At 37.5% G+C, this 27,354-nt stretch overlaps 1 protein-coding gene across 1 annotated transcript in view; it reads right to left on the reverse strand.

The window, feature by feature from the left end:
- Positions 1 to 1,163: 1,163 nt before the first annotated feature.
- Positions 1,164 to 27,354, reverse strand: part of LOC103377971 (uncharacterized) — a 29,464-nt gene continuing 3,273 nt past the window's right edge. The window contains exons 3-5 of the mRNA XM_008308979.3: positions 21,606 to 21,699; positions 14,814 to 14,915; positions 1,164 to 1,403 (exon numbers count right to left, since the gene is read on the reverse strand). Coding sequence (XP_008307201.1) covers positions 1,164 to 1,403; positions 14,814 to 14,915; positions 21,606 to 21,699 — 436 coding nt within the window. The remainder of the gene's footprint in view (positions 1,404 to 14,813; positions 14,916 to 21,605; positions 21,700 to 27,354) is intronic.

Raw genomic sequence — 27,354 nt, forward strand, 5'->3', positions numbered from 1 at the left:
GTATATGGTCAAGATAAACACTCAGACAAATAGGTGGCATGCTAGCATGTACGAGTTAGCATTCTCTTCAAAACTACAGCTGTAGCGTTGTTTTCTTCAGCATTTGAAACTGATTTACAACTTTGAAGGTTATATCATGACAAATGTAAAAGCATGTGACCAGTCTTTGAAAAAAAAAACTGTTTAGTTTTTTCAAAGACTGCTCAGTTAAGAGTTCTCTCTTTAGTACAACATCTCAAAGGGATTCAAACCTACCACACCTACTGTACATGGAACATGGTCTGGGTTCATATCCCTGAATGACAAAACAATGTCAACCAAAATTCAAGTTTCAAAGTACAGATATGGAAAGAATAATATAATATTAAATATATTGGATGTAATACAAAGTAAGAAGTTACAAGTGGTGGGTATAGTTGATGTAAACAAGACATTAAACAAAAAATAAAAATTCAAGAAACTCCATTACTTTTAATACTGTCTTTCAATGTACATGGGATAATAACAACAACAATAATAACAATAATAATAATAGGCAGGAATCTGACACATTAGACATAATGTTAAATTAAAAGCCCTTTGTGTTCTACTTGGCTGATATTTAGGATAACATTCCCTTTTAAAAGCCAGTCCATCTCCATAAATCCCATTAGCTACTATGGGAATTGACAAAGTGTTTTTAAAGGTTCACATTTTTACATAAGCTTATCATTAACTGTCACTAGAGATGCATCATGTTTAAATAATCATACATTGTTTCAGAAATGTCACAGAAACTAAACAAAAAATGACCTTAACAAAAAGAAAGAATGACTATGAAATATCACTTTCACGATAGGAAACTCTAAAATAGAAGAAAACCAACAGTACACACAATGTACACAGTTGAGACAGTAGGCAAAGATGGTTGAAAGTAAGCATGCAATCGAACACAAAGAGAGTCAGCACAGGGGTGTGTGTGATGGGGTGAGTGTTGGAGGGGTCACAGTGCTGGTGGACGAGGACAAGCAGTGCACAATGAACCTTTTAGATTTTTGGGGGGCACAAGTTCTAAATACTTTCATTACAGCAGGGGAGCCAGTCGGAGTTATTTTAAGAGAAAGACAAAGACAAGTTAATCAGTACCACACTACCTGGAGCAGACCTAAGAGTCTGGCGGTAGGTCACACAGACTGCTCCTTAGGAAACTTCAGCGGAGCCTGAGGGCCAGCATTAGAGAAGCTGGTGTTGGAGTACATCGGCTCGTTGGACGGTTGTTGGGCGTAGGGGTGCTGGGGCAGGAAGGTAACAGGCGGGTGAACCGTGGCGGGGTGAGACTCGGGACAGTGTTCCATGTTGCAGGTGGGCTGGTAGCTCACATATTCAGCCGGGTTCAACAGCTCTTCTTGGTGCCTCCCACAGTCCTGCGTGGATTTAACGAAAGAAGAAGAAAGAAGCAGTGCTGCGAGGTCAGAAGTCTGAGGGTTCACTATATCAAGGACATTTGTCAAGCCTTTATATTACAGCGTGCAAAATGGGACAACTGCGATAAAGTCAACAAATGAGGTGATAACCTGGGGGCCTGAACATTTATGATTGAAGTTGGTGAAGTGCAGTTCAACAGCACTGTGGTTGGAAACAAAAATATACATATTAAGAACTTGTGTTACAGGCTGCCTCTTTACTAGGACACCACACTCCCTCCAAAGAACCCTGGCACAAAGTGTTTCTGACCCACAGAGAGTTTAACTGTGTGGTTCAGTGAGAAGCTTGATTGATTTTTATAGATTTCCATGCACACGCTTCTATTAGTTTCTGATATTTATATGATTTCCTTCCCTCTGTTTACCTTTACAGTAAGGAAATAAAGCCAGAACTGGCCATTTTATTTTATTACAGTCCCAGGTGTGACATTAAATGTGCCATATGTTCAAATCCGGGCATATTCTCAAACAATCAGAGCCTAATTGTGGTGATTTATGAAGGTGTGACTGAACATGAGGCTGCAGGTCAACAAGAGCCAACGGATGGAGTCACAATCCGTCTGTGTGTTATACCTGGAGGACACTTTTTTATTTTTATCAGGGATATTAAGTTAATATAAAGTGTACCCTGATATATATTTATCTGTATATTAAATCAACATCAGGCAGGGATTTAAAACCAGAAGTATCAAAGAATAGTAGTTAGTTCACTGGCGCTCAGCCTTTTTGGACCTATGACCCCATTTGGACACAACAAATTCCTGGCAACCCCCAGAGACATTTTCTTTTACTTATTTGTTTTTGAAAACAATACAGAGTAGCCATATTAGCACATTTTATTTCCTCAAATCACATGTACAGTTAAGCCAGCTTATGTTTCAGGCGACCCAAAACGACTCAAACAGGCCAAAAATAAATGGGTAAAAATGTACTTAACTTTTTTTAAATTGCTCTTCACCTCCAGCTAGACAATAACAGTTATCTTTTAAAGGGTTTTATTATATGTAATTCAATCAATGTGTTGATTTCATTATTTCTGAGTCAACATAGTAAAGTCTGCATATGTTTGACCAGACAGACAGACAGACAGACAAACTGTCTCATCGGTCTTATATCAGGTCACTGATGTCTCCACTGTAATGGAAAAAGTGTTTTTTAATGAAACAGTGAATTATGAGCCGTTAGAATCGTTAGTGCATTTCTTAATATTTCTGAATTCCTCAGAACCTGTTGTGTTTTTAATCTCCGAGCATGACATTTTTTCCCCCAACGGGACAATTACTACAATTTCTACTAAAACTAACAAAATCCTACTAAGTGCTATTGTTCAGCGGACACCTTTCCTCTGGTAAACAACCATTTATTTTTCCAACATGACGTCTCGTAACAATTACCATATTTTAAGACTTAGTATCCGTTTGAGTCTGCGAAATGCACTTGTTTTGTTTCCTGCTGCTTTCAAATTGATCAAAACAAGTGCATCCATTATTCTGCTAAAGATGCCTTACATCATGTTGTTCCCGGCATCGTTCATCTGGCATCATGACTAGAGTTCAACAACCCAAGGCTGTGGTGCAGTTTGTAATGACTGTGATGTTCTTAAATGAAGCCGTGCATGCTACGCGTTACGGTCGTCACCAATTATTGCCCGCCTTGTCTTAACTCCCAATCTGGATATGGTTGTGTTTCTAAGTCGCTGCCAATGATGTCTGTGTGTTAGCATTTGCACAAGTCATGTCTTTTGTCTCGGAGCATTTCATAATCATAAACATCCTCTCTGAAGAGATAGTTATAATTAATGGGCAAAGCTCCTTAATCTAATCATGCAATGTGTGATAAATAGAAAATGCATTCGGCAAAGCTCCTTAATCTAATCATGCAGAGCAATGTGTGATAAATAGAAAATGCATGTCTCAAATACATTTTGCAATTAGATATATATATGGCAACAGTGCTGCAGAAAATACAGAAATCTTGCAAATCAAAGTTTCATTATTAAAACATGGCTTTTGTTCCTCTTGCATTTTCTAGTTAACTTATGGCCACTTTTAGTGAGGGACGTCTGAATTAAACTGGTTCAAACTACAAGGAACTAAAGTCGATATTGTAGCAACACGGTGAAATTAAGCTGGGAGAGAGAATCACAGTTTAATTGAAATTTATTGAAGAAATCCACAAAGACTACTGTTGGCCATAGTCCACGCCAAAACAAAGAAACCAAACTCCCCAGACGGTGAACTGCCCCAACGTAGTGTCCACCTTGGCGCCAACAACAACAGCATAAAAGACTGTCGACCCTCTGGCTCTGGACCAGAAAACTTTTTCTGGCTCAAATATATACTTTTATTGGCTGCTACAGGATTGAACCATGGTGAGACATTCACTGAGCTCTGTAAATTCTGAAACTGTTTTAACAACACGTTAACTTTACATAGAAAAACATTGCTGGACTATTTACCCAGGCAATTACACTGTACAAAAACTGTCTTCCTGAAAATAAAACATCCATGGTCCCTGCAACAGTGTGTATAAACCACCTGGAGAATTAGACACAAGTCGTATTTGTGCACTCATGTTTGTAAAATAAAAAACAATTGAAATGATGAATAAATACAAATTTTACTTTTACCCACACTTGATGGACACAAATTGCTAAACTGTGCATGTGTATTAATTCCGTATTCATATAAAAAGGATGGTTGACAAAAGATCTCTAATGTGATTTTTAGATAAGACACAAATTGCTAAACCGTGCATATGTATTAATTCCGTTTATAAAAAGGATGGTTGACAAAGATCTCTAATGTGATTTTTAGATAATGAGAGTGAAGAGCGAGGGTCTCAAACTTAGGCACAAGGGCCACTTCCAGCCCATGAATCCCCCAACATCTGGCTGAAGACAACTATACAATATTGATTTGATTTTGTCCTTGAAGTAATTTTTTAGTGATTTTAAGTTCAATTCAAATTCAAATTGAATTGAATCTGACATGTGATGGTGACAGCAGCAGAGGCCCTCAGCTCATTTTAGTTTAAAACCCCTGGTGAAGATCTTGTTAGTGAAAAAGGAAAAAAAAACCAAAACAAAACATATAGTGACAATGAGAAGCATGCAAATGAAAATATAAAAAAGAAAAATACAAATGAAAATGGAACTTACGAATATTCCTCAAACATCTCTACATCTACGAAAACGATGATCCCCGTTCTGGAAATGTGAGTCGAAAGGCAACAAAAGCACAAATGGAGTGAGAAAGGAACTGAAGACTTGATTAGGAAGGATAAATGGTACGATTAGCAAAGTGAGGTTTAGCAACACAGCAGGGCTGGGTTTGTGTGAAGGTCACACAGCGGAGGTCGTGCAGGTAAAGCTGGCCTGACAGCAGTGGAAGACTAAACGAAGAGCCATAGAAAACTATTTTGATTTTCCTTGCTCATAAAGAATAAGTCTGCAAATTGAAGAATCTTCATCTATTAAAACAACAGATTTCTGGGAATGTCTCAGACAAAGAGGACAGAATTGACTCTAGTGTAAATGTTCAAAGTGCCAAATCAAAAATGTAAACGGAATAATTTTAAGAATTCTTACATGAACAGCTCTGCGAGAGAGGCATACTGTGAACTGTCATGTTTGAGTCTATTTAGAGGTAAACAGATGGTAAAGCACTATTGTCATGTTTTCATTTTAACAGCTGGTTTGGTGGTAGTTAGACCTGAATATCTGTTCCTGGTTTCTCTCCTGTCTTCCCCAAATGTCCCATGCACTCTTGGGAAATAAACACTGACTCTGATGTGCTGCAGTAAAATAATGTTTTTTGGAAGAAAAAAAAAAGATTGGAACCATGGACAAATTAAAAATGTTAAATTTTCATTACAGTGAACAGTGAATGGTTTTTTGGGTATTATTTAACTTTATTTAATTAACTAAGTTTATTTTAATTCACAACTGCGTTCATTAATGATCTAATTCTAACCTTGGGTTATTGTTATGTTGAGAAAGTGTTCTCTTTTATCTTAACTGAACAGTGGTCTGACTGAAGACCTGCTGTCTGAACGTCTGAATGTTAACACCAAAAATAGGAGAGAATTAAATATGCCAGTTTGTCAAATATATATGTAAAATTTGAACAGCCAATTAATCTCTTTACACATGTTGGAAGAATCCACATAACACATTGTACAGAAAAACACATTAAAAACAGAAGGAGGCATCAGTGCTCAACAGCCAAAGTAAACTCTAAGAACAACAACAGCAGACATCCTTGGTCCTGTTACACCTTTAAGCAGGATGTGAGTCATAAAATTGGAAACAAATCAGAAATGTGTAACTGATTCTTCTCTTATACCAGAGTGTCAGCAGACTAATTGGAAACACAGCCCGTTAGCCTGACACTTCTTATTCTTATGTTTTCCTGTTGTTTAACACTGCTGCATAACAGACGCCGGGCTTGCTGCCACAGAACATGAAGCAACATCTGCGGCCTAAAAAACTACACTCCACAGACTGGTATTTTGTAGTCAGATTGTGGCGACGTTCCATGTCATATGGGAAGAGTTTCTCCCCCCATTTTGTGAGTAATTATCGTAATTCTTTCCCATTTTTATTACCTTTGCTCATCTCAGCATTTGAAAATAACTTGCACAATGGGGTTGATGCTGCGTTCATTGTTTCATGGAAATTGACATTTTTTTTGTTTGTTTTAATCCAATACAGCTGGATTGGCACAAATTGAGATTTAGTGTCTTGAAATACACATTTTATTTTGTTACAACATTTGAGTTGAAACTATGATGCACATATTAGTTTTCAACTATGTATTTTTATTTATTTGGTTTTCATAATGGTTTTTTAAACGCATTTTATTATCAAAAGGATAATAAAGGTTATATAAATATGTATGAATATATTGATACCAAATAAGAAATCTGCTTGAATATTAGAACATATCTTAATTTTTTTTTTTAATTACTTTTGTAATTGTCAAAGAGGAGTTTCATTAAAGAAACTTAATATAATGTTAGGCTGTGAAACAGGATTCTCCAAAAGTCATTAATTAGATATTAAAAATAACACAAAAGCATGATTTTACAGAAAGATTACTTTTTCTTGTTTCCCCTGTATTCTCTTTATGGTAGTACAGACATTAGAATTTTGTTCCTATGGTGCATCATAGTATGCATCATTTTTTGCTGTAAATCTGACCCCATATACTGTCCCTAAGTACCTATGTCACTCAGCTACGCTAACACAGTGGTGACATCATGATATGTGACATAAAAACATCAGAAGAGTATGGCCAAAAAAAGCACAAACACAAACAAAAGAAAGTGAATGTAGCACAAACAAAGTATGGCGTACATATAAACAAAGTCGTCGTCTGTATAGATAGTGAGTTTTAACACCGTAACCACGAAACGCTGTAGGTCACAGACGTCGACAACCATAATGGAATCTACTTGGTGATAAAACCTACTCTAACTCACATCCAGATTCACATGTGACGTTTGCTTTTTTCTACTGACTAACTTTTAAAATCTAACTGTGTCAAATTGCAGAGCGTAACCTGAGACTGCAAATATCACTGGATAAAATCAGCTTCAATGTTCACACTTTTGTTTTCCACAGAGGTTAAAAAAAACAACATGAAAAACAGAAACACTAAAATAAATCCAACAAGTGAAACGTTGGTTTTCACTCTGTTGTTGAGTAATGTCCTTTTCTCATCATTCCAAAAATGTCAAAGTTTCTGTTCCGTGTCTCACTTATTTAAAGATTTAGGCTTTAATGAATGAATTATGAACCAAAGGTTGATCTAAATGAAATCTCGACCTAAAGTAATTCAAGCTGCAGCGTTCTGAGGACAGATAGGACAAAAAAGTTTCTTTAGTATCTAAAAGTGGATTATCTCTGTCTACATAAATGGATGTTGGTAATGGAAAAGGAATCAGTTTGTAGTTACAGTAATTTATTTTGTTGATTATCCTTAAGTTTCTGGCCAGACTCCGTCCAGTTTATTTTCCTCAGAAAATAAAAAGAGGATTTTGTGATTCGGGGCGTGACCTCACGGACGGGTCTCTGGCTCAGTAAACAATAGATTTTATTGAATGGTGCAACCTTCTGACTGGAGGCAGTCGGGATGGGAGCTAATGCCTTACAACAAACAGAGAAAGTCAACAGTAAATCCCCAGAAGGACTTTCATGTTGAAAGTGTTTGTGTGTGACAGTATACTGTCAGTAACAGAGCGGCTGACGGAACGCCTGCTGAATACTGATGTAGGAATTGAATCAATATTCATTAATTTGTTTGCTCTTTCTCTGAACTGTGTGTTTTTAGCTGTTAAAACAAGTCTTCAAAAGACATACTAAAACTGCCTTGTACCAAGGGGGAGAAAATGAATCTGCACAAAGAAGGAAAAACATAGAAAAACCTTAATCTTAAAATGCATCTCCACATACTGTATGAGATGAATATGTACAAATTAATGCGTCACATGACGATGAGGTTAGTAAGAAAACACTCAAACACATCATCCTACACTTAGAGCTCACTGTTTTGTTAATGAGGTGTGTAAATGTGTAAATGATTCGTTCTGACAGAAATCGACTCTCTTCCCACATGCTGATGATTTTTTATCAAAGATATCTTTGAATTATTTATATAGACTGTGTGCATGTGGCTCTGTATTAGAGCTGAGGTAGAGAATGAAAGAATATCCAAATATTGCTCCCTTTCCCTGGGCCTTCTTTCAGCAAGAGAGTAGAAGAAAATAGAATTTCATCAAATTCTTCCAGAATAAATGTAATTCTGTATTTGCAGAGCAACGTCAGAGGCGACGCAATCTAAAACGCTGTCTATCTATGATAATAAATAAATATAATACAAATAAATAATGCCTACATGGTTTACACAAGAAAATATAATTTTCGACAACCTTATTTCAAATGCTGTTAAACACAAGCCTTCACCAGCCAAAGACAATAACTGCTGCTGCCTTGTTTAAATGTCAGGCTTATATGCTGTATTTTTCTTATTTTTCTTATTATATTTTTTTTTGGGGTTTTGAAACTACATTATAACCTTTCGTCTGCAAGTGTAGAATAAACGATATGGGCTCAGTGAAGCTGCCAATATTATGTAAATTTTGGTTTCAGTAGGATTTGAAATCTGTTTGGTAAACTTTCTCTGCCGGTGAATAGGATTAGATTTGACCACATATCCCTATGAGCCCATTATAATACTTCTTCCTTACATCGCGTTCTTTAGAACAGCACCCTCCTGTTGTCAGCAGGGGCTGGTGGTGGCAGATACATCAGCCCTGACGTACTGTGAGATGGAGCAGCATGGTTAGCTCTTCCTGTAGCTTCCTTATGTAAGGTGATACATGCCTTTTACTAATGTTGGGATTCGTAGATATATTGATGCTCACATGAGTATTGATTACTGTCATAAAGTATTGATACTCACACATGTTTACACATTTTAGAGCAGGGGTGTCAAACATATGACCTGTGAGCCAAAACTAGTTCACTAGGGGGTTTAATCCAGCCCACTTGATGAATTTTGAAAGAATATAAAAATGATTATTATGTTTTGTCAAATTACATTTAATATGTCTGTGGCCCTTTAGCCTAAATGAGTTTGACCCCCCCAGTTTAAGGTGCTTTGTGCTTCAACACCCCGTGCTAATGTATAAATGAACTGATTCATTCATGGCATGTGACCATTGACCAGAAAAGAGCAGTGACTCCATGGATCAAGTCCAGTAGACATCTTTGTCCCTAAATAGTAGCATGTGTGAAAATAAGGTAATGTAATGTTATTATGACTAATAAAAATTGCCAAAAAAGTAATCGGTATATTGAATAATAGAAAAAATATTTTTACTCAAATGACAGTAACTCATCTTACAAGATATTTTAAACATTTTATAATACATTAGTGATAATAATCGAGTAAATTAAAAATATAATGAACAATGTGGGAAAATATTTTTAGCTTTGTTTGCAGTTTGCCGCAACTTAGCGTCACACTTGCTAGGCTACCAAATACGCCTTCATCACAAACCATGATTTCTTACTACTGACATGGTAAAAAAAAAGTAACAGTGTCTTTTTGTTGCTGCCCAAGGCTTTTAACCTATAAATGTCAGATTCAGCTTTTTATGTCCTGTCTGGATGTTAAGTTAAAAACATGTCTCACCAAAGAACAGAATCCAAATGTGCAGCTCAAGGTGACACACACACACACACACACACACGAGTTTTCTGCTGCTTCACCTGACGCTGCTCTCTGCTCCATTAACAGCTCATACAGTAGATTTAATCCCCAACCAGGGCTCTGTTACAATGATGACAGATGCATTTTCTTTCCTCAGATATAATTGTCTTCAAATAAGAGGAGACGCTGCCGGACTATTAGAGGAAGTCATTTCGGCTGCACATTTAGGTCGCCTGGAGAAGGACCTTCCTGAGGACTTAAGTATGAAATAAATCCAAACGTAATGAACCGACGTAATGATACTCACCACCTTATATGTCTCTTTGGCGTATGTATTAATGACAAAATATATTTTTTCCTAACTGTTAATAGTCTGTTTGATCAGATGAGGTATCAGAGCAGCATTGTTGATGAAAACATGTCGTCTATGTACCACTCAGGGTAGTCGAGGATGCCATAATCACTTGAGAATTTTTTTTTTTTTTTTGAATATTTGTCATCAGTCTGGCAAAAACCATTTCAATGTCTTCTTGTAACTGCGTTTAAAAATATTGTGAAGCACAGATCTCACTGCCTTGCTCAAAATGGAAATTCTAGAGTAGAGATTCAGCATTTACCTGAGACATGGACGCAAAAGACCAATTTCAACACAATAAGAAGATGGAAAATATTTCCAGCTGGCCTTTGGGTCATATTATCTGAGTGTTTTTAAAAAGAGCTCCTGCTATCATTTTCTGCGAGATAAATGTTCTTTACCTCTTTTTTCCCCATCCTCACTGCTGCGTAAAAATAATGGTTTAAAAAGAAATCGTTCAAAAACTTTCTGAAGTGAGCGGGAAATCAAAAGATGACCAAAAACAAGCAGGTGCAGCGAAACATGTGGAGCACATAATGAGAAGGGAAGAAAAGGAGGGGGGGGGGGGGGCATGCATCTGTCAGTGTACCTTGAGGCCAAATCTTAGAGGGAGGGGCCTAAAATGGCATGCGCTAGTGTGAGCTAGGCTGGATGGTTGCATACTCGACAAGATCCCCGGGGCCAGTGTGAGAGGAGCTTCGTAGGCTGGGAGAGGTGGCCAAAGCTGCAGTATCCAGCTCCGCATACTGGACATCACAGTCCTTGTGGCCAGAGTTCTGGAGACAAGAAAATATAACAGACAACTCTATTATTCCTCCGTCAGTGAGAAAACCATAGATTGAAGTTTCCTCCTACGGGATGATCTCCTCTTTGGAGCACAGAGATAAGTCCATAAGAAAGTCAGTGATTGTATCAAATGGTGACGGTGGTGCGGGTGCTTTATCTTCGTCGTGCTTAATAAAATCAGCGGCGCAAAGGAGAGAGTTATGGTGGCATAAATGCAAAGCTGTTAGCTAGGGCTATACATAAAGCATCAACGGAAGGGACACCACTGGTGAAGGAGTCTGGGGGTGGGAGGGGGCGGGGGAGATCAGTAGTAGGGAATGCATAGGTATTATTACCTGTTGTCCCCAAACTGCATCAGCGTACCTTATCATTTTTGTGCGAATGGATTACATAGAAATGATTAAAGCTTTGACTGAATTTCACATTAATAATTTAACCCTACAGGGCAATCTCGCCACCATTTCACATCCTTCTATCACCGACTCTCAGCTCTCACTGGATATTTAAATATGTGGGATATTTGTCATGACCAGGGTGCAATCAGGGGGAAAATTACAGCCGCATCGCATTCAAAATTGGCAGATAGTGTTTGGCCCCGGGAGAATCATCATTAGTAACACTTGATGCTCAGCAGTCAATGCATGTCTCAGACAAATAGTGTTTTGAAAACCTGAGTAGTAGCCCATTTATCTTCAGTGCGGTCCTAAACTTCAATTTAAGTGGGATGTTAGCCTGGATGAGAGATAAATCTACAGACATTCTATGCTCAGCGACCACATATTTACCCCATATCTGCTTCCTGTGAGCATATCATTTAATATGATAGTTTGCACATGTTGTTTATTGACTTCACAAATCATTTCTGCCAAACAAAGATTTGAAACAATTGAGGTGTTTCTTTAATTTTGTTGACAGGAGAAGTCATGGAAATCCTAATGTACTTTACATAAATGTGGGCCGTGAAAACTATTCATGAGTGTTTTATTTAATGTGTTAGAGTTTCAGAGCACGGTTTTATTTTTAAAGGCGATGTTTATGAACATGAGCGATGTGCATTAGTCGCACATTTATGCGAGAATCTCTTAAACAACAGACATAGAAATACACTGTGGGTTAATGTCATAGCCGCAAAAACAAACGACAAATGTTTTTTTTGGTGGTGACAATACACTGAAACTATTGAAGATGTGGTATAATTTACTCATAACTTGCACTGCACAATCTCGCAAGATATTTATTTTGGGGTCGTCTCGCATCATGTTTCCCAGGAGTTTACGAAAAATGTCTATTGACTTGGGTCACTAAGGTTTGTTACTTTTAAAATATCCCAGAAGTCCCCAGAATAGTTTGAGAAACACTGAATTAGACAGTGGAGAGATGTGCAGTCAGAATGACAGATGAGTTCAGGTTAGGATTGATGTATCATCAGGAATCAGTTCTTTGGATTTTTGAGCTCTATGAATTTCACAGCTGATACAGTGTAATCTGTAATGAGTATGAAGATCTTGAGAGAAATTCTGCCGAGATTAAGGCATGTTGTGAAAAAAGAAAAGGAATGAAAAATACTTGGAAAAAGTAGTGAGTGTTTAAGTGATGTTCAAGTTCAAGTAGCCATCACTTAAATCAATGTAACAGCCCCAGAGATGTTCATAACTGATAAGGTACAGTAGGTCAGTGATTCCCAACCACTGCGCCGTGTCACACAAGTGTCCTACGAGGGATCATAATTAACCTAATTAGTCTGAAGCCTATTATTCCTTTGCTGCAAATTCCTCAGTTTGACAGTGGCAGGCAGAAAAATTAAATACTCTCCCACTATGTGGATGCATGTTGCTGTGAAACCTGAAGCAGAGAGGGACTCAGAGCTGTTGAAAGTCTTGATGTTGTTACATTTCATGCTGTGAAACGTGAAGAAGCAGGCAGGACCTAAATGCAGCAACTGAGTTATTTAAAAAAAATCAAGTTAAATTCACTGCAACAGGATCAAGCAGAAACAACAGCAAAGCAGGGATCAAGAACTAGGAACATTGCAACAATGAACGTCACACAACAACAACCACATCCGACATCACAATGCACAATGACCCAAACAGGACTGAGTGAAGGAGAGAGGTATATATACCCAGGGCACCAGGTGGCACCAGTGAGACTGATACACAAGTAATCACAGGACAGGTGAATGTGATAACACTGATTAACACAGAGAGGGACAGAGACCTCACAGATCTTTCTTCAATTCCTGATGTATATCAAGGTCGTGTTCAACCAAATAGTCCAAGGTTTCACACTAAATAGGCAAACTGTGAGTATATTTAAACTAGTAGATCACTGTGTGTCGTAATCATTTGGAACATTGTTATTTGTTGGCTCAAGAAGGATGGTAAAAACTGAGGTTAAATGGGCATAAAGGGGGACAAACAAGGATGACAAAATGACTAGCTGCTAAGCATTGTTGAACACAGTATCATCTACAAGACAGAGGTTCAGATCCACCAGGAAAGTTGAAGACAAAAAAAAAAGAAAAGAAAAGAAATGAAGCAGCTTGAAGAGAAAAGGTTGAGCTTGAGTATTAGTAGATAAAGTATATTTATACTTATGTGAAATAAAGAATAGAATAGAATGCAAAACAAAAAAGAAGAAGGTTCTAGAACATTCCAGGGTTGCATGAAGTTGAAGATGAAAACGTCTGTGCAACAGTGGGGGTGCTAAGGAGTAGGGTGAAATGGAGCAGAAATGAACAGAATGTGCTCAGAAATAGAAACCTGTCACCTGCACTTACCCACTTTGACAAAGCCAGACAAAAAAGGCACATCTGCACCTTTTTAACTCCAAAATATCTTCAGACTATATATGGCTGACTGGACGATAAATCTCTTTGTGTCTTAACACTTGTCATTTTCAGGTCAAGAGGTCACAGGTACACACCAGTTATTATTGTCTACCTATTAATTGAGGTAGGTTAGTAAAAAAACACATTTGTGCTTTATGGATATTGTGTTAAAAAAACAAACTAATTTTGCACAAACTATGGGTAAAAATACACGCAGTTACCAAAACCACACAAGACTTCAGTTGAATATTGGGAAAAAAACAGTTCAACAAACACATCACTAAAATTATTTTTGTGTCTTTGTGTTTTTGTTTATCACGTTTCTGGTCTTAGATGTGACATTTTTTCAGGTTTTCACACAAGAGCCTGAACTGTGTATTGGAGTCAAATGGTATTAAAGAGAAAGCGATTTTTCAACTGATGGACAATTACCACGGTATCACAGTCCAGAGAAACTCTTAAGAAATCTGTACACGCACAAACCTCGGCGTTTTAGAAATACACGAAAACATTCAAAGGATGAGAGACATTTATTTGTCATTAACTCATCGAGATAACTTCAGTAAGTATTTAACGCACTCGAGCTCCTCTGCCAACGACAGCAGCCGAGCTCAGTTAACGGACACGTTTGATTACAAGACAAACACTTCACAGACAATCGTTAGAACCCAAGAACAATAAAGTGCTGAAGAGATATGCAGTGCGATGGGTCTGCATACAGTTGCCGTTCAAACAAGTGAGTGATTAAAGTGGCTAGGAGGAAATCGTATAAAGATTAGGCTGAGTGCAGAGAGTGGGGTGAGTTACTGTCTCGTGGTGTGATAACGTTCACAGAGCAATAAGCGAGAGAACATTGGCTGGCACGCTTTGACTTGAAAGTTAAACTGTGTGGTTGTAAATGTTTAGATAAGCAGCTGAAAAGTTCAGCCTATTTAAAGCTCAGCTTGTATGACGCTCACAGGCAGCAGAACGCCACGTTCATAATCTCCAATGACATTCAGGAAGCCGCTACCTTCCCTTTGCAAATCAATTTCTTTAAAAGCCTGACACATAATGTCACAATGACTTCGCCCTTTCACCAGCAATTACTACATCGGGCTGATGTAGTTGACCCCGTCGGAGGAGTTCCTTCAGATGACGCTTGCGGCAACGCTACTTACCGACTTATCGGTGAAGGGGGTCGACTCAGATGGTGCCATGTCGTAATAAGGAGGCTGAAGAGGAAGCTTCTGCATTTCTTCATCCTTGTCCAGATGAACCACCTGTGGAAAACACCATGATCTCAGCAACGCCAACAGTAAAATCCAAAATTATACAATCACAGGCAGGTCTACTGCGTCTAACAGAACCTGTAGTCAACGTTTACAGATATAATTCACCTTGTCATTAGCATATAGATTGACATAGATACAAAGGTTTATCTGAGCTACAAATACATTTCTATCTAACTATTGCACTTGAATAGAATCTAAAAGGCTCTTAAACGACTGTGCACACACACACACACATATATATTTCTGGATAAATATTTATTAATATTTATTTTTTTGGCTTAAAAAAAACAACTATAAAATCATAACATTTTGGCTTAAAAAAAACAACTATAAAATCATCAAATTTAAACCTGTCACTTATTTTTAAGGCAATCTCTACTTACTCCGAAAATCTCATTTCATGTGATAAAACTGCATTAAAGTTTGTTTTTTTAACCTGATAAAATAGAACCAATAGGTGGCAGTAATGCTACCAAAACAGTAAAAGGCTGCTCAACACGGAGGAGGAAAAGCACCAAGGGTTTAACACATGCTCAATTAAATGTGTATTAGTGCAGTGAAATGTGTCACTACCCAGACTGTCCATTTTCAACACCAGTGACAATAAAAACACAAGATAATATATTGCAGATATGTGTCACGTCCTGTCAATGATGATAAACATGACAGATCGTTGGCCTTTTACAGTCAGAGAAACTCATCATGGGAAATACAGAAAATAAGATTCAAGCAACTTTTCAGAAAAGAGAGAGATTCACATTTGATAATGTGTTTCTGACCCCGGAAATGAAAAGTTACTTTTCGTAGAAATGTTTCTGACTTCACACAGAGGGCGCTACTGTACGTATTCTTTGTTAATATGAAGTTAGAGTTAGTGTACCTGGATGTTGTTATTTTGAATACAACTGACATTTTGTTTTACCACATGTCAGTCACAGTCTGTTAAATAAATTCCATCTGCACCAAACATTTAGTATAATGTTAATTTATTTTTCCAAATTGCCACCAACCAACATCTGCAACCTAGTGAGCGCTGCTGCGAACGTTTTCTCTTCTGTTGAACTCTTGATCTCTCGTGTGGTGATTAGTCACAGCCACATCACAGACGGGCGACGATGATGATGTGAACATTTGACGTATACTGGATGACTGCAGATTACTGACTAATGCTGGAAGAGATATTGCCGAGATAGAAACCCACTGCAGGATCCAGCTGTGTGGGGTTTATTTGCATCACAGAAGTTACGCTGGCGATTATTTACGGGCAAGGGAAACACGTGTTGTCAATAAATGGAAACAAAACAATCTTGATTTAATTCCCATGGAACAATCTAATATCTCAATTTATCCTGAACAAGAGTTTCTCCTTCATTCCAAGATGATCTGGATCGACCTGGATTGACCTGGGTAACTAACTACGGTTTTAGGAGATGAATTTGATCTTGATTGTATTCTTTTCTTATTGGTTCTAACTTTGTCTCATATAAGTCAACAAAGATAAAATGATAACACCAGATGTTTTTTTTGAGCCACCCTTGTATTTAGCCGTGACTCACATCTGCCTCTTTTACCAATTTTTCACAATTCAGAGTGAGCTGATTCCAATGTCATCTCACATAAATATATATTTTTTTATCTGTCCTCGTTTGCTTCCTATTCAGCCGTGACCATGTTTCAGCCTCTAGATATTGTACCTCCTGTGCGTGTATCTGTTTTTGGACTACCTTCTTTATTCTGTCATTTCAGTTGTATTTTACTGTCACTGAACTCCATCTATCTCATTCAAAAAAACAAATGAGACCAAAGTGAGGTGTTTGTTGTCTGGGATTAAACCATAGTTGCTGCTGACGTCAATTGTACGCTGTTGTCACTGTCACAAGTACGTTACAGTTCTATATCACTTTCCTCAGAAGTGTATTGCATTTCAAAATTTAAAAAGTTATTTTATTTACAACAGTGTCACTTTGTTGGAATGTTGGTGTGTTGTCCACATTTCTTCGGCTTTGGGGCTACTATTCAAATAGATATACATACACATACTTTATATATACATAATACTGTATGTTGGTGTACTGATTAAATGCATGTCGGTGGATGGAACAATAAATTACAGTCTTACAGTGTATGGTCGTTACTACATACTATACAATTATATTTAATAATGCATGTTTTATTTTAAATGCTCAGGATCTACCAGCCCCCCCTACTGGTAGATTACTGATCTGGACTCATTGGACTACCTGGTCTGGAATGAATTAACCAGTGTTTATCATCTGCTATGTATATTTACTGTATATTAAGCCTCATGTGTTAAGATCGGCTGTCAAACTGTGGACAAAGAAGAAGAAGATTACGGCTCCTATACAGTAAACGAAAACTGCACAGAAACATGTTACATAATTTGAATGCTGCCACTGTAATAGTAGGTTTATTTATGGGAAACGTCATCAGGTAATTCCTAGTGTCACTCATGTACAAAGAAACACATTAACACATCTTACTTCTCTCACTAATAGACGTCTATAAAAAAAAGTAACCCTAAAAAAGGGCACTTCCATGATTCTGCAGCCGAGGCCTTTGTTCTGTTCACTTCGAGCAGTGAGGAGACTGCCAAACACTGTTTGATCTTCGTTTTCTTGACTTCAAAAAATTAAGCTGTTGAATGCATGTCAGTTTGCATTTGGTGTGTGTATGAGCGTTTCTATTCATATCACATCAAAAGCCATAGAGTTTAATGGCTAAGCAGTTGAACAGTGAGCTGAGTGCTGAGACTTCACATGTAATTAGCCGCAGGAAATGTTTGTTCGGAAGATAAAGACATCGGCCTCCTGGATGATTGTCGTCACTTTGGCTCTGGGAGAACATCTTACAGCAACGCACACTGATCATTTGTGATGCACAGACTGCAGATGTTCATAATACGGCCATTGTGCCAGGTTTGCTTTGAGCACTGGGCAATGATAAAACAGCGGTCCTGCCAGTCTCCACCGGCCAGTTAAAATAATAAAAAAAAAAAATTTTTGATACAAAGAGCTAATAGTTTTGTGTGCCCCCCCCCCAATATATACAGAATACTTGTATTCAATGTGCTATATATCTTATTCTAAACGTCTCTTTGTTGTTCTATTTTGAAGAATAAAAACATTGGAATAGGGAATTGACTTTAAAGGAAGTGTAGGATTGGTTATCCCATAAGCCACTGTTTATCAAAAAATCCATAAAAGGAACACTGAACTTTCCAAGTCCAGTTAAAGATGTTTTTTTTTAATGTTAAAGTTTTTGCATTAAAGTTTTAAAACAGTGGCAGGCTTATGCTGGACTTTTCCGGTTCAATGCCCCCTGCTGGGCAGCTGAGGTATATAGGCAAAAATTGCATTTTTATGTGTCTTTAAAAAGGAGTCAAGGTCCATCCATTATTATATACAGTCTATGATTTGATGACATTGATGAGGTTCTCTCTCACCCGTCCGCCCTCTCACCTAAAATTCCATAAAAGTTCTTAAAAACTTAAAATGGTTCATTACCTGTTTAAAGACCTCTAACGACGGTTCTGCTCCAGTGCAGTGAACACTACCACGCGTACATTTTGGCAACTCTAGTATCTCAATGGTATCACAGCAGTGACTGTATATAAAATTTGTATGTGCGGTTGAAAAAGGTCAAGCCGTTAAAGTAGACCACGATGGCCTTCCTCTCCACTGTAAGGTCGGTTAATAATTACTAGAGTACTTCTGGCTCTCGGCCACAAGTTACGGAGTACATTTAATAATACAAAAAATTGTGTCACATGGGATTTTAGAATTACACACTGATGTTGCTTAAAATGGAATTTTTTCCTCTAAATTCTAGCATAATTTACAAATTTGACAGTGTTTATTTTTTGTTTTTTTTTTTGTCTTATTTAAGAAGACTTAAACCTAGTGGCTAAAACCAGAACTGCTTAAAAAAACAGTTTACAAACCTTCCACTGATTCATCATTCAACTATAGTGAACAACCTAATGGCTGTGTTCGTTACCAATGCGTTTATAAATTACATATTATTTATCCTTAAGGAGCAAACAGTCACTTCCTTACACTTGAACGCCGTCTAAACTTTATCAAAACGTTCTCTGTTTTTTATCCTTCTAAAGTGGAACAATTGAAGAATATTTTAAACTTGATCCTGGAGCAGTGACATAGATAAAAAAAAGGTTATTATGACAATCGCCTGGTGGCTGAATTGATGTTGATCATCTCTGTAAAACACAGCTCATCAAAATGATTGACAGGTGGAGACATGTCAAGCTGGAGGGGTCAGTATAAAGCTTTAATGGATTCTTTGTTTTTGTCTATTTAACCTATGGCTGAGGTTTTCTTAGATATATATTTGGATGATGTAAAACCTGACAAGAATATTGCAGCCTTTTTTTCTCACTTGAAATCTTACAAAATAAATAAAATATATAAATAAAAGCTCTATTTTATTTATCCCCTTATTTACGTCATCATGTTACCTGTTAATAGTTAATGCATTTGAAAAGGATGTAGTGACTGTAGAGGGCCCCATTTTTATCCAATTCCGTACTTACACGAGAAGGAACCTTACTGTGCAACAATAATGAGTCCGCAATTATTTTGTTTTTCTTTCCGCTTTTTTCCCCTTGTGTTAGTGGTCACCATAGCAACGGTCTTCCTTGTAAAATGTGACAGTTTTCTTTACACTGTATGCCCTTCCTGATACAGCCTTCCCATTGAGATTGAGAGTTGAAGCTGGAGGTGGAAGTAAAAAAGTGAACGCTAACACTTAGCGACTGCTGCACTTTCCATAAAAGTGATTATTTTTTGTTGTTGCTGTTTACAACGGAAATTCAGAAAATGTGACTTCCAATAGAAACAGTCTGAGGATAAACAGTGAGAGTGTTTGCCTCCTCAGCCCGGAATGATGATCACAGAAAATTGTTGTCGCTGTATGATTCCACTTATTAATTCACTCATTGTTGACATTTCAGTTTGACTGTGATTAATAACAAAGCTGCTCATTTACATTGTAAAATCCTATCAACTGGTTCAACAAAACACGGTCTGTTGCTTTCACTTGGGTGGTTCTGTGTTATTACCATACTATATTTTTATTTATTTAATGCAAACAAATATTGTTTATAAAAGCATACAGTTCTGCTGCATTTCTCTTTATATACATCCAGTTTGTCAGATTTCCAACATGGCCGTTGTTAGTAATACATGAATCTGTCCGTATTGTACACACATAATATTTTTTTTTTATTGTAACAACCAGTCAGACACTGCAGTTTCCCTGCTGTTTCTCATCTCAATGCCTCCTGTGTTGGTCATGACGAATGGAAAACAGTTATAGCCACAAAACACAGTATACAACTATACTGGAATATAAGAAAAACAAAGCCATGCCACGATGAGAGAACTATGTTCTAGACACATTGTTTAGAGAAAGATTAAATACGTCAAATGCCCAGAGCACCAAAAGACCCTTCAAGGACACACATACTATTTGTACTCCATTAATTTATCATATTTTAAATGATCAAAAACACCAAAATTAAATAACCTTTATGCATATTAGAATGTAAGATATTTGAGTGAAAATACAACTTGATGAATGAATGTAAAGTCAATCTGTCAAGGTCTTTCCAAAGAAACACAAAAACCTCTGTTGACTGCAAAAAATAAACCAAAACAAACAGCATCGCATATTTTACCCTCTGAGATTTATGCTGTTTGTTTCTGTGATTTGCTGTTGGTTTTGATCCGCTGCAGTGTTTCTCTGCCTGTAAATTCACACTTCACGGTCTCTACACTTTCTGTTCTCTCACTTTCCTCACTCCGCATTAGTCAGCTCAACTTGACCGAAAAGAAACATGGCTTCTCGCTTTCATTTTTCTCTTGATTGTATTTTCTCTGCTGTCAACCTCATTGTCACCGACGGGACTTTTTGTCTTTATCAGCAGATCTTCACACAGTGCTGTCGGAATGAACCTGGTGAGGTCAAATCTCAACAGGAGTGGAAGTTACATTGTTATTTTTATTATTATTATGCTTATAAATATATTATTATTATTATATCATTATTGTTATTATTATTATTATAGTTATTATTTGTAGTAGAAGTAGTAGTACTAGTAGTAGAAGTATGTGGTAGTATTAGAGCTAGTAGCAGGACATTTTACTGATTTCTCCTCAAATAATTTTAAATCAAAACACCAAAAACTACAGCACAATAATAAAGAAAGTTGAAGATATTAATATAAATAATATACATTTATGATTAATTTTAGAGAAAATGATTTCCATTAGGGAGAACTGTGACTAGCGTGACTAACATTTAATTGCATTTATACATAAATTTTTTATCAATGTAATAATACATTTTTGAACATCTATAATCAATGAACAATACATTTTTTCATCAATGTAATAATAGATTTTTGAACATCTATAATCAATGAACACATCATTATATAACGACTAATTTCCACTACATGTTTTCCTACAGATCTGACCAGGAGTGGGAAGATGAAGCCATATCTCAAGTATCTACACAGTTAACATATATATACATACATTAACTGCTACATAGTTTAATAGTTTACATAGTTTACGTACGGCATCTACAGCTACAGAGGGCAAGGACCAGAGCAGAGGAGGAGAAGGCGGATCGTACCTGGATGTCATCAGACGTCAGTTGTCCCTTCATGTCACTGTTCTTCTTTTTGGGTGGAGGAGGAGCCGGTTTGTGGGCGGGTGGGAGGTCTGTCCTGTTAGGAGAGTGAAAAGATAACATGACACTCAGAACAGTGAGGGATGACCATCCGTTTTCCGCCTCACCTTCTACAGCACTCTGTAATGAGAAACCCTGCCTGCACTTGCCTTTTTTCNNTTGGATTTTGATAGATCTCGTGTTGGTGGCTTTGTGGCGGTGGCTGCCATTCCCCCTGCCCTTTCAAAGGCTCTCGCTGGAGAGACACTGTGCTAATGAGAGCAGGCTGTAATTGGACACTGAGGTGGGGAGGTGGGGATGGAGTGGGTACAGGGAGGAGTGGGGGGCAGGGAGAAGGGCATGTGTGAGTCAAGTCCTCGGGGTGGATGCACCCTCATCATCCAGAGTGCCCTGGGACAAACAACTGCCAACCGTGCAGTGACTATTTGTTCGACATGTCATTTTGATCAGAGATCCGGTGAGTTCATCAGGCAGGTCCTGCTCTCAGTCTGTCTCACTTCACCTGGCACATATATATATATATCCTATAATCCCAGTACTTAGCCACTTAGCCTTCCTCTCTGATGGCACTTTAGGAGAAGAACAACACCTCAACAATAAAACACCTCATTTACATGACACCATAAAAGGAACATTCACCTTGGATTTACATTTAAACAGTGTTCACTGACCAAAGAAGCCACTGCAGCACAGTCACCACAGTGATATTTCTGAAGAACTGACAGTAGCATCTTGATGCCAAAGTTGTTGACAAAACATGAAGGTTTGAGAGAAAACAGCCAGTGCGGTCATTATCCCTTAAATCTTCTTCCCTTAATCGTGTCCACGGTCCGATATCATCTGCCACATTCTGCCATGGTATCAGCAGTGAGCAAAGATAATGAAGTGGATCACAGACACTGAGCTGTGTACCTACACGCATTATCTCTTGCTCTTCCCGCCTCCAATTTACGTCCTTATTGAATAACATGACCTTTCCGCAAGGCCAACTTGGCGTTTTAATGTGCAGGAAATTTGTGCATGAGTGCACCTCTTAACTCTTTCTTTCACGCTCATTATTTCCAGTCCGTATCACCTTGTCTCCAGACAGAGATGCGGCGCTACTGCCAGATTCAAGTAGCACCCTGTTCTGCCTGCAGCAGCAGAGAGGCATGGTGAAAATCATACACGGTGTGCGAATGAGACTTCTCACTGCTACAGCCACAACAATCATTTTCTGTCGTTAAGCCTTCACAGCATCCATTTTCTTTGAGACAGGAAATTGGAACAGTTGTGGAAATGTGGCTTCCACACGTAGAGCAGCAAGCATTGTTACTTTAAAAAAAGGTACGTAATGTTCTTATTATACCACATTTCCAACAGAGGTCGAACTAGCTAATGGTTGCTAATGTATTTTCATTTACGTTTATGACATAGTTGTTTGGCCTTGAGTGCCTTAATATACAAGATAATCACATCTTTCTATCTCCTGTGGATTCCTGATACATGAATGAATATGCACACTGTATATTCATGGCATTATGTTTCTGTTAAAATACTATTTTGAAAACAAGCCGCACACAATACAATATCCAAATCATTCATTCAAGGAACTTTTTTCAATATGTAATGCTCCATAGGTATGGAGGTCAAAATAAACATAATAAATGAATGATTTATTTAATGAAATAAATCAGCATAAATGAAGGATTTATTTAATGAAATAAATCAGATCTAAATCTGAATTGCTTTCTAATATGATGTCATCATATCACTGTCTGTTCATTCATCCAAGTTGCTCTAATACACAGTCAATACACACTTTTTCCACACACTTTCAGAAAAAGGTTTTAATTTCACCAAATTGAGGTTTGACAAACACTTGTTTTATTTAGAAATGTTAATTTATATCAATTAACCATGAATAAAAAAGTGACGAACGATGATCATGAATAATTTGTGATTAATCCACAGCTTCTCTCTAATTAATCAGATTAACGCTTTGTCAAAGTATTACCATTGTATTTCCTCATTATTGTATTTCTGAGAAATTCCTTCAAAAGTGTGTTTACGTGTTTCCTTCATGTACGGATACCAAAGAAATGTGACCAAAAATAGCAGCCATTCTCTCTTTGTGACAGTGGAGAATACAGTTGCATATTTAATTATGTTACGCACAAACAGAGGCCTCAGGAGACTGACACTGAATAGTCAGTGTATAGAATGTCAGTGGTTGTTATAGCACAAATATACAGCGTAGCTCAGGGTGACGTGCATCAAACATCCGGCATGTTTGACTATTGTATACCACCTTTTAATAGAGGCTGAAGGTCTAAAGAGATGACGCTGTCTTGGATGATGTGCATCCAACTCAGGTTAGTGCAGAAAATAAAAAAAAAATCCTAACAAATGAAGCAGAGATTTTTTTTTTTTTTTTGTTGCCGACTTACGATCACTTTGTGGTTACTTTGTTGCTCTGTGTGCAGTACATTTCAAGGATAAATTCAGATCAAGCTCTTAATCTTTTATGAAATTTGAGTCTCTTAACCTGTCCATATATCTCAGTACATTTGTTCTCATTGCTCTGATTAAATTCACTTCTTCCTAGCTTTTTCTTTCTTCATTACCCCTTAATTCAGGCATGATCAAACTAAGGCTCGGGGGCCAGATGTGGCCCGCCAAACTTTTACAAATAATATTATTTATTTATATTATCGTTATACTTCTGCCTTTTTCCTGCAATACCTACAATTCCCCAAAAGATGGCATAGAAAATGATAAAAGCTTTTTAGCAATTTAGCATTATGCATAACTTTTACATGCATAATTAACATGATTTACATTTATTAGTTCACATAAATGCTTCTTCTCTCTGCCCCTGACCTGCCCCCCTGTTCAATTTTGGGACAATTGATCTCTCTGCCCCTGACCCGCCCCCCTGTTCAATTTTGGGACAATTGTGGCCCGCGAGTCAAAAAGTTTGCCCACGTCTGCCCTTAGTCAATTTACACAATTAAAATATTTTTTTTTACTCACTAGTTTTCCTACTATGTAAACGCCTGGTTCTTGACACTGTGCACAAAGACTTGTATTAATTCTCATTTATTTATGGTAAATAACATTTAAAATTCAGAATCTTAAATGTTTAATCTCATTTGTATAAAAGCGTCTGTCCTGCTGTGCTGTGTGTCTGCGAGGACTGATAAATATTCTAAAAAAACAAACAAACAAAAAAAACAACAGCTCGGCTCTAGTTATGGGCAATATTGTCTTTAATCAGTGAAGATAATTATACGCTTTGTAATTGTATAGATCTGTTATCACAGTAACGTCACGTTTCTGCGTGTTCCTAATGATATGGTGAAATATTATGGAACAGATTGTAAAGCTGCAGTGTGTAATTTGTGTCATCTGCCTGAAAAACTCTAATTACCCAGAGTGCTGTGTGCACGCCGACATGTTTGCCTACAGGTGCGTTCGCACCCTTTTTCTCCTCCGCTGCCCATTTACAACATGATTGTAGTCACACTAAGTGTGTGTCGTCATTAGTCTCACATACGCGAACCAGTTTCAGCCATCTTTCTGTACAGCATCTTACAGTGTCTTGTTAAGATGATGCAGTAACTCTGCCTGTTGTTATAACTGTTGCTGCTGTTTCCTTTTTATTTTCTTTAATCCTTCTAAAGGCTGTGATAGGGTTTTATTGGAGCAGTGACTTATTTAAACAAATTATAAGACTGTTCAGTGATATATTCAATAAATAAAACATTGTTGTCACACTTCCTTAGATTAGTCACCGATCCACACCTGGCTGACCTGACATTTAGTTGTAAACGTCTACGACCTAAATGTGTGCTAATAGTCGAGGTGCAAAAAATCGAATTCAGTATCTACATGTTTCCACACTGAATGCTCCTGACTCGCTGTCATGTAACAAAGCTAACTGCTAGCAGACTGTGTGGCCTTGAATCAAATCATTCTTCAACAAATGTCTTGTGTCAGTGTCATCTTTCAAGCTGTGCAGATCACAGCAGACTGTTTCCATCACTGCAGCATCAATTTCCCGTCGACGTGTTTCGCCTCTTCTCCAGGTAACCATACACTCAGCGTGGAGTTTATTGATTGTGTATCGAGTTGGTTTATACTGTATGTATTCCTTACATTATATCAAAACTGTAAGGCTAATCAAAAAGCCTGCTTTGTAAAATTTCTCGTAAAAGTATGGGCGAGCTGCCGTTTGCAGACATGACGTTCATCTCTCACCCCCTTCGTGCATCCTTCCTGTGATGCCGACAGCATGTGGGCGCTGCCTATTATGAGAGCCACACGCTAATGAAAGCTGACAAGAACCACAAGCCCGTGGGGAGCAGAAAGCACTGGGCAGAGAACCATGAGATACTACACTGAAGTCTGCAGCGTTTCCTTCTCAGACATCCACCTTGAAGACCTTGCTATTCCCCGCTCGGTTGGCTACAAAAGGATCAGGGCAGCTTAAGGGGAGATTTAAGGGGGATAGCGAGGAGAAAACATAACTAATCCTCAAACTGAGGAGAGTAATCTCTGACGGAAGATTTACAGCAAAGCAAATGACTCTGACAATGCTTTTACCAAAAAGATACTGGTTCTATTTTTATATTTTAAATCTTTAAGCTGCAGATAATCGCAGCCAAACCTGACCCTGGGTGTGAAAAAAATAAAAATAAAAAAATAAATACAAACAACTTTCTTCAGTTCGTATATGAAATAAGTTGAACCGCCGCACACTAAAAAAACAACTTTCGTCAGTTCGTATGTGAAATAAGTTGAACCGCCGCACACTAAACACAGTCTGGTTCAGTCCAACTGCAGGAACACAGCGCTGATTCATTTAAGCTGATCCTTGGTGCTCTCATTGATTCATTTTGATCACAATCTTATTTGGCAATTTAAATGCTAATGATACTTTTAATTGCAAGATGGGATAAATGTGATTTGATCTTTAGAAGCCAATTACTCTCATGCATCGTCTTGCCGCAGCCTTTTCAAAAGGCAGTCAACAATTGTACAAAACAGCGCGGCTCAGCTTTTTATACATCATGAGAAAGAACTTCCAAGACAAAACCGAGAGTTTGATCAGTTTACTTCTTTCATTTGTTTATAAAAATAGATCTGAAACTGATTTTCTTTTTTCCTTAAGTATAACTTTGCCATGTTAACACTCACTGACACTGAGATGACAAACATCAAAACAAGTGAGTTTTTTCTACACGTATGATGACACAGGTGTCACACTTAACCCAACAAACAACAGTGTTTATTTTAGTGCAGTAACAGGAACAGTTTATAGATAATCCACATGGACAAGAAGACAAATCCATACTGACTATAATTCAATGTCAGACGCTATTCATAATTTAGGTTTTTAGGTAAGTTACAACAAAGATATATATATATATAAAAAACACACCATTAAACCTGATAGTAAATTCTATTTCATATTCACATTTAACAAATGTATGGAAAAAACATCCCATTTATCTGACAGTTGTTTCATTTGCCCTATATAATCACAGGAGCAAAAGAAAAATTCGAGCCTCAAACATTAAAAAACCCCATCACCTGTGTATTTTTTTCTTTTTTTGCTGCATTATATATATATATTTTTTTTTTTTTTGATACTGCAGCGACTGTTGACAGACGTTGGCACCACTTTGATTTATACCAGCCAGTATCT

Source organism: Cynoglossus semilaevis, chromosome 4 (assembly GCF_000523025.1).
Source record: "Cynoglossus semilaevis isolate Cse_v1.0 chromosome 4, Cse_v1.0, whole genome shotgun sequence".
NCBI classification, from domain to species: domain Eukaryota; kingdom Metazoa; phylum Chordata; class Actinopteri; order Pleuronectiformes; family Cynoglossidae; genus Cynoglossus; species Cynoglossus semilaevis.